We start from the raw sequence: 9152 nt of genomic DNA, 5'->3' as shown, positions 1-9152 counted from the left end.
CTATAAAATTTCTTTTAAAAATAATTTACTATTGTGGGCAGACAGACGGTTAGTAAAATCCCTAAAGGATAACCCCACACCCGCCAATGGTACTTTTCGAAGTGTGACATTGATTTTGACCACCCTTAAAACTCACTCTTCCCACACCTAAATTACCCAAAGACAACCATTGTGAAGTTTTTCACATGAGCCTTGAGGCAGTGAGCATGACACTGTCACTGAGCACTGAGAGTGTGAGTGGACATTAGAACAAACAAACACGTACGAGCATCGTCCAGCAATCACACACAAAAGAGAGATGCACTTTCCCATCAGCCTCTAAGAGGAAGATAGAGAATGAAAAAGAAAACGACACCACAAGCTGCCAAATATTCAGACAGCCTTTCTTATCAAACCACTCCCTCCTCTTTTCTTCTGATTTCTGATTCTTTTCTCTCTCTCACTACCAAACGAATCTCTTTCTGTTTCTCGTGGACCCCCCCCCCCCCCCCCCTCCCTCTCCTTCACGCCTTTTTTCTTCCCCTTCTTTAAAAAAAAAAATCACAAACACTTTTCCACAAAAAAATAAAATAATATATGATAATGTAGTTTAATGAGTGCTCACTTTGCTTCGTGACATTGGAGCCTCCTAGTCCGACTAGTTTAGTCCTCATGACCAATAAACTGAAGTGAAGTGAGAGTTCATTATTCACGTGGATTATGAATATGAAACTCCCCATCATATAAACATCATTCTTAGTTCTTATTAGAGAGAAGGAGCTCAAGAGGCCAAAAAGAGACAAAGAGATAGAGAGAGAAAAACAACATATATTTTCATTTGCTCATGTAGGGTTCTTCAATAATTGAATCTCTCCTGAATCCTTTTCTTCTTTTTCAACTTTAAACCATCCCATAATTTCACAGAAACATAAAGTTCTCACCTTGATTAACCCTTTAAAAGCAACTTGGTTCAAAGTTTTCGGCTTTAGACTTTACACCCCATCTCTCTTTTCTTCCAATTTCCCAAGTGATTGTCCTACCTTTCCCATCTTTTTCCAACTTTTCACGACAATCATTTTTTTTTTCTCGCTTCCCAAACAAAACCCAAGTAACCCTCTCACTACCACTCTCAGAAAACACCAAAAACCAAACCAAACCAAAAGGGTCAAACTCCCAACTCCAGAACCTTACCTTAAGATGGTGTCGTTAACGTTCATTTTCAGGTCAGCTTGCATTGTATTATGGCTGATGTTTTTTAACGCTCGCGCCGGTTTACTTTCTGAACCCGTTAGCGGCCACGACCAACCACTAGACCCTGGCGTGTACTCAACCCCAAACACTGTCCCAGCTTTCCCGGTTCAAACCCAGAGCCAAACCTGCCGGCTCGACCTCTCAGCCGAGCTATTCGGCGGCGTCAACGAAGCCTGCGGGAAAAACCTCGACCGAAGCCGATGCTGTCCAGTCTTAGCCGCGTGGCTCTACGCAGCTCACGCCAGGACAGCTCTACAGGTTCAATCGGCTTCGGCTCCAATTCCTGGAGCCGAAGCCGATCTCCCAATGATGCCAGATGACTCACAGAAGTGCGTTAATGCGCTGCAGAGCTCGTTGCTGAGCCGAAACATTCGGCTCCCACAGCCAAACGCGAGTTGCGATGCTATACTCTGTTTCTGTGGGATTCGGCTCCACCAGATCAGCTCACTGAGCTGTCCAGCGGCTTTTAATGTTACTGGGTTTCATAATGCCACTCCTACTGCTGCAGTCAAAAACTTGGAGAGGAGTTGCCGCAATTCTTCTTATTCTGGCTGTACTAAGTGCCTTGGGGCACTCCAAAAGGTCAGTTTTCACTTTCAATTTCAATTTCAATTATTGAATTTTCGAACTTTTTTTTTAAAAAAATTATAGATTTTGCATTGTCAAGAATTGATTTATTAAGTGTAGTGGTTCCCGGATTTGATATTTCAACGTGGTTCTTTTTAGTTTAATAGTTTGGATTTTACATGGAGGGGAGGGGAGGGGAGGGGAGGGGAGGTGGGTGGGGTGTTACCTAACTTTGAAAGTTATGTACTCAGCTTTGAAATTATGATCATATGGGAATGATTGGATTGGTCTATAATCTATATTGCGGTATAAATTAGGCCATGGGCATTCAAGCTTTTAGCATGGCAATTACAGTGAAGGTCTCATGCATTGTTGGATTTTTATTTGTTATATTTTAGTATTGTTCCCAAATCCTGATATGTTAAGCTGGTATTTTTGAGTTATGGTATTTTTTTATGAGATAGAGGTACTTGTTTAAGATTTATATAGGTTAAATTTCTGTCCATTGGACTGAAATGAGTTTCACTCCACACATTCATTTTGTAGGTTCTTACATAAAACTCTATCTGCATGACCGGATTATCATTAATCACGACTGGTTTATTTTTGGACGTGTGTCCAATGCTCTAATGATAAATTCATCATTAATTGGGTCATAGTTAGTGCATGTTTGGTTTGGTATTTTTGAAATTCAGATATACTTTTGTCCAACCGATTTTTTTTTTATTAAAAAAAAAAAACTTTTGGCCAACTTAATTTTTAAACAAAGCAAGAAAGTAAGCTATAGCAAAGCCCGAGGGGACACATTTTTAACAAATGAAAGATATTGATTTGCCTCAAACCTGATGATAAGGGCACATCTAACATGACAATGAAAGTGGAAGTCACACTTCGCCATTTTATGAACGTAACCAGAGTCATTCTGGTACACCCTAGAAAATGACCTTACAATGTGCATCCTCCTCTTTTCCCATCTTGTCAATCATACACAATTTGGCCATTCACCAAGATTTACTTCTTAGTCACGCTAACACAAATACCAATTTCACTAAACTTTTTTTCTTCAACTTTTAGGAAAATACGATAATTAAATTTGCACTGACTAAAAGTCTAAAATACCCTTGTATATTGTTGATACCTACAGCTAAAGGGTGGGTACAAAAACGGAACGGGGGACAAGCCCACAACCGACAGAGCAAGCAAGATGTTCAACAGGGACTGCCAGCTCATGGGGCTGACGTGGCTTCTAGCCCGTAACAAAACGGCGTACATTCCAACGGTCTCTGCTGTATTACGCGCCATCATGTACAGTGCGCACCCTCCGCTACAGTCCACGTGTAGCCCCGACCAAGAGAACATGCCACTGGCCGTTGATTCCCTGCAATTCGAGAATGAGGAGTCCTCATCACCACCGTCCATTTCTTGGTTTCCCGTTTTGCCCCTAATCATTCTAGTCTCTCTGCTTCCGTTTGTTTAAAAAAGGGAGGCGTGGCCTCTGTGCCTTTTTGCCCTGGTTTTTGGTATCCCGTGTCGGGTTAGGTCACGTGAAGCTAGTTGACAAACGGGTTGTCAGGGCTGGTTTTGTCTTTTTGCCCACTGTAAATTTCAGCCTGTTTTACATACTTGTACGTGGGAGGGTCTTACTTTTGCAGCTGTGCTAAAACATACACTATATATATATGTAGATTCTTTACCCTCCATTATTTTTGCCAAAATTTCAGCATTGATGGAGCCATGTTAATATGTTTTTATGCATTGCCTCTCTTCCAAATTTGGAACTGTTTGGGTAAAGGACTGGTAGGGACAAGGTGAATGTAAGAACAATTGGGCAATTGACCCAATTTAAGATTGCTTTTAATTTTATACAAGATAATTGGTTCTACAATTATTAGACATCACAAAGTCATGTCCTTAATGTCTTACAATAAAGCGTTGCTAAGAATATTATAAATTTTTTATTAGTAATTTTTGCAGATTGGTATATCATTGATTCTAAAAAAAAAAAAATTTAGGTTAAATTATATTTTGGTCTCAAAATTTTATTAATAGGTTTTTTTCCTCCCTAATCTTTTTTAAAAAATTTTGTGAAGAGTTTTTTTTATCCAATAATTTAGAGAAAAAATAAGGATAAAAAAAAGAACATTTTTTAATAATTTATAGATTAAAAAAATATTTTTAAGTTTTTTTTTTGAAAGAAAAATATTTTTAAGTTAAAAGGGAAAAAAAATTTCAGTAATTTAGCGAAAAGTTTTTACCGTTTTATAATATTGAATCATGATGATGATTTTCGTAAGATGTGACATGTCTAGATTAAGGAGCCAAACAGTAGTGAAACTTTTTATGTTGGGATTTGTGCAAAAAAGACTACAAACTGAAAGAAATCAAGCTTGGATTGCGCGGATTAAACAATTTGGTACACTCTACGAGATACCAACTCACGGAGCACAAGGAGAGCATCTCCCTAGGACTGAGTATGTTGGTCGCATTGCAAATTGCAATTTAAACAATTGTATTATTGATTGATTTGGGTTATTGTAAGACTAAATTACTGTATATTTGTTGTGGGGTTATTCTGTAAATCCAGTTTTAATCTCACTTTTTACCGTATAAATAATTAAACTAAAGGTTTTTTTTTATAAATAAAATAATTTTTAATTTTTTAATCAGATTTTAGCAAATGTACCACCCAGACCCAGTACTACGGGTGCCAAATCTTTCACTCTTTGGTTCGTAGATTAATTTTTACTTTACTCTTTAAAGTTTAAACTATGGGTCAAGTTCAAACTACAAAGCCGCCACCTCAACTATGCAAATGCACAATGTTATCATTCAATTATTTATAAAAGTCAAAATTGTATAATGCTAAAAAATTTCGCTACAGTATATATTTTTTAAAAAAATTATAAATGGAATCCCTTGATTTTGCCTAAAATTCAAATTTTATAACTTTATTTTCATAAATTAAATCCTTTAAATTTCCAATTTATTCAATATAGTCTTCTCATTAATCCCGTTAAAATTATGTTGACAATAACACTAAAAACGACATTGTTTAAAAAAATTGTTTTGGAACACTAGACAAAAATCTTCTAATGGAAGTGGATAGGAGGACCGAAGAGACCAAAGTTAAAATTTATAGGATTAAATTAAATGAAAGTGAACTTAGATGACTAAATTTAATTTTAGTCAAAGTTAGAAGGTGCAATTTGTGATTTAGCAAAAAAATTAACAAAATATTATATTTTCACAAATTACGTGCCCATTCTTATTGTAAGGATGACAAGCCTAGTAGTGTATATTGGGCCGTGGACTCCGTCCGATGACGCTTAGTAGTCCGAAGACAGGTAAAGGTCATCGTGGAAGTCCACATTAGTGAATGAAGAAAGGGGTCTGGTCATGCGGGTTTAGGAAGGAGGTCCAAGGACAAATAACACCTCGACTTATCAGAGTAGAGGTTAGAAGGGCGGGCCTACCATCAAGAGTAGCGTTCTGGGCAGTTCTATTGGTAAAGATAATCATCAAGAAGGGATAAGGCAACGGAAAAGTAAGAAATATCTAAGGAAAAGCTGCTGCCACCGCATTGAATGCTCTGCAACTAACTCTCTAGTTGCATTAATGTGGAGGTGATACCTGAACAATAATATTCAACCTTACAGCTATCTCTAAAAGTTTCAAGAAGGTGCTGATGGGACAAGGATAAGAGTTCGCCATCTGATCAACACGTGGATGACTGAGATGGAGCAAGAGAATGGCAACCCTATAGTAGAGCTAACAAGAGCTTTCGACTCTTGTTTTGTAACCTATAGTAGAGTTCCTTGGCCTCTAGACTCCTTGTTGTTTATGGCCATGTGAGAGGGGGAAACCCTGAAGACGTACTTTGACAGATACTGGAAGATGTTTAATGAAATAGATGGGAACTTTGACGACGTGGTTATAAGGACATTCAAGGTTGGCCTACCTGCCGAGAATGGTTTAGGGAAATCTTTGACTGGGAAACTTGTTAAAAGTGTGCGTCAACTCATAGACCACATTGACAAGTATAAGCGAGTAGAGGAGGACTAACAACTAGGGAAAGACAAGGCTAAGGTGGTCCTTCAAGATAAAAGGGATTTTAGGTCGAACAAGTACAATAATAATCGTCCTCTGCGGGATTTTGCTGGGCAATCTGGAACTGTTGCTGCTTAAGTGGTTAACACGGTATTCCGAGAGCCAGTGCATCAAATCCTGGAAAAAATTAAGAATGAGTCATACTTTTAATGGCCAAATAGAATGGGAGGGGACAACACAAAGTGCAACCAAAGCCTTCATTGTCAATACCACCAGGAGCGAGGGCATACCATAGAAGATTGTAGGACTTTATGGAATCACTTGGAGCAATTAGTTCGAAATGGAAAGTTAAAGCAATTTATGTATCACCCCAATGGGCAAGGAGGCCAGGCAGGGTCAGGATCCCAAATAGATACTTCTTCAAGGCCACCTTTAGGCACAATCAGTGTTATTCTTGCCGCTCTGGGATGGACTGGTTCTCACCTCTCTAGGGTAATGGGGTAATGTCCATAGCTCGGCCACATGTAAAGGACTCATCCCCTATGTCGAAGAGGAGTAAGATGGAGGTCCAACTAGCATTGGGTTTTTCTGATGAAGATAAGGTTTGAACAGTGCAGCCACACGGCAATGCCCTGGTGGTCACCCTTAGGATAGGGGGCTATGATGTGAAGGGGGTGTTGGTGGATCAGGGCAGCGGTGCAGAAATCATGTACCCTGGTTTGTATAAGGGGCTAAAGTTGAAACTTGAGGATTTGGCATGTTATGATTCACCTTTGGTAGGTTTTGATGGGAAAGTTGTTATTCCAATGGGCCAGATTAGATTACTGGTATAGGCAGGTTTAGAGGTGGTTGAGGTGGACTTCATTGTTGGGGATGCTTACTCCCCATATACCATCATTGTGGCGAGACCTTGGCTTCATGCCATGGGGGCTGTTTCTTCCACTCTGCATTTGAAGGTGAAGTACTCGTCTGGGGACCAAGTTGAGGAATTGGTCAGGAGCCAATCTGTGGCTAGGCAGTATTTGGTAGCTGCAATTAGGCATCAGACTGAAATGGAGTTCTTGACCCCTGCTGAGCGAGGCTTATAGTAATCCAGGATGCCAGCATTATCTACGAATGCGGTGTTAGAAGGGGCAAAGTGTAAGGAATTGGAGAAGGTGGTTATAGGTGATGATAAGGAGAAGTTTTTCCAGGTTAGAGCTCAATTGCCCCCTCAAGAGAAGGAAGAGCTGATAGTGTTCCTTAGGGTGAATATTAATGTGTTTGTATGGAGTGCTTATGAAGCTCTTAGGGTGGATCCAAACTTCATTTGCCATAATTTAAATGTCAACTCAGCTGTTATCCCTAAAAAGCAATCACCTTGGTGCTCATTTAAAGAGTATTCTAATGCTGTCAAGGAGGGGATGATCAAGCTTAAGTAGGCTGGGGCTATTAAAGAGGTGTTCTACCCTGAGTGGTTGGCCAATACGGTGGCGGTGAAGAAGAAAGATGGGGAGTGGCGAGTATGTGTAGATTTCACAGATTTGAATAAAACTTGCCCTAAAGACCTTTTCCCCATGCCTAGAATAGGTCAGTTAATGGATGTAACTGTAGGCCATCCTCGGATAAGTTTTTTAGATGCCTTTCAAGGATACCATCAGATACCATTAGTTTTGGATAATTAGGAGAAGACAACTTTCGTTAAGACAACTTTCGTTACGCCTACTAGAAATTACCACTACAAGGTGATACTTTTTGGTTTGAAGAATGCAGAGTCCACCTATCAGAGGATGATGACCAGGATGTTTGAGCCATAATTAGGAAAAAATATTGAGGTTTATATATATATATATGATATGGTGGTGAAGAATAGGGGAGAGTCCGAGCACGTTGGTGACCTGGGAGATATCTTTGAAATATTAAGGAAACACAAGATGTGCCTTAATGCTTCCAAGTGCTCTTTTGGTGTTAGTTCAGGAAATTTTTTGGGTTATATGGCCACTCATCGTAGAATTGAAGTCAACCCTGATCAGATTAAGGCAATTAATAGTTTGTAGCCATCTCAGAATCCCAAAGAAATCCAGAAGTTAACAGGAATGACTACCACCTTGAATCGATTTATCTCTCGGTCAGTAGACAGGTGCAGACCTTTCTTCTGATTGTTGAATAAGTGGAAGGGGTTTGAATGGACCAAGGAGTGTGTCCTAGCCTTCCAGTAGCTGAAGGCATACCTTTCTTGACCACCCATTATGTCCAAGCCTGAAGTGGATGAGGTTTTGTTTGCTTACATTGCTGTAGCTTCTCATGCGGTGAGCTTAGTGCTGATACGAGTTGACAATAGTGTGTAGATGCCAGTTTATTATGTGAGCAAGTTGTTGCATGAAGCAGAGGTTCTTTATTTACCACTGGAGAGGGCCATCTTTGTAGTTATACATGCTACACGTAAACTCCCCCACTACTTCCAAGCTCACACGGTGGTGGTGTTGACTCAACTTCCTCTTCAATCCCTACTTCGGAGAGTTGATTACACAGGAAGGATTGTTAAATGAGGTAAAATTTTCGGGGGCTTTCGATATCAAGTATATGCCTCACACCTCTATTAAGTGCCAAGTCCTTGCAGATTTGGTGGCCGAGTTTGCTGAACCTCCTTTGGAAGAGGAGGGAGAAAAGCAAAACATGGATGGAAAATCAGTTGGAATGTTTTTCTTACAAGAACCTCTATCCTGGAGGTTGTATGTTGATGGTGTTGCTAATCAAAAAGGATCCGGGGTGGGGCTAGTTGTGGTATCTCCTAAAGGGATTGTTATTGAGAAATCCTTGAGGTTGGGTTTCTCGGCCACGAACAACAAGGTTGAGTATGAAGTTTTGTTGGTGGGAATGACTATGGTTCAGAAAATGGGAGGAAGGACAGTGGAAGTTTTTCAAATTCAAGGCTGGTTGTTGGACAGGTAAAGGGAGAATTGGAAGCCAGAGATCTAAGGATGCAAGAGTATTTAAGTTAGGTCAGACATTTGCAATCAGGATTCGAGTCTTTCACCTTACAGCAAATCCCTAGAAAAAAGAATATTCATGTTGACTCTCTTGCCACGCTTGCAACCTTCTTGGCATAGAGTTTACCTCGGGTCATCCTGGCTGAGGATTTGTGCAAGCCTACCGAGATAAGAAGGGAGGTTGTGCAGATTCATCAAGTTAGGGTGGGACTTAGTTGGATGGATCCCATCTCTTGCTAGAGGAGAAAGGGGAGGCTGATAAAGTGCGAAGAAAAGCTCCTTGTTTTTGGTTGTTCAAGGACCAAAAATTGTACAAGCGCTCTTTTTTTGGGCCATATC

At 39.9% G+C, this 9152-nt stretch overlaps 2 protein-coding genes across 2 annotated transcripts; both read left to right on the top strand.

Moving 5' to 3' along the window:
- The first annotated feature begins 631 nt into the window (after positions 1-631).
- Positions 632-3512, top strand: LOC142638233 (putative GPI-anchored protein At4g28100). Its single transcript, XM_075812252.1, has 2 exons — positions 632-1812; positions 2942-3512. The coding sequence occupies exons 1-2, from the start codon at positions 1177-1179 to the stop codon at positions 3272-3274; spliced, it is 969 nt and encodes a 322-aa protein (XP_075668367.1). The 5' UTR covers positions 632-1176; the 3' UTR covers positions 3275-3512.
- Positions 3513-6066: 2554 nt separating this feature from the next.
- Positions 6067-6932, top strand: LOC142639852 (uncharacterized). Its single transcript, XM_075813987.1, has 3 exons — positions 6067-6336; positions 6462-6620; positions 6678-6932. The coding sequence occupies exons 1-3, from the start codon at positions 6067-6069 to the stop codon at positions 6930-6932; spliced, it is 684 nt and encodes a 227-aa protein (XP_075670102.1).
- The last annotated feature ends 2220 nt before the right edge of the window (positions 6933-9152 follow it).

Source organism: Castanea sativa, chromosome 6, assembly GCF_040712315.1.
Source record: "Castanea sativa cultivar Marrone di Chiusa Pesio chromosome 6, ASM4071231v1".
Lineage (NCBI taxonomy): Eukaryota > Viridiplantae > Streptophyta > Magnoliopsida > Fagales > Fagaceae > Castanea > Castanea sativa.
Note: the sequence above shows the minus strand (reverse complement) of the source record. Positions and strands in the feature narration are given on the sequence as shown.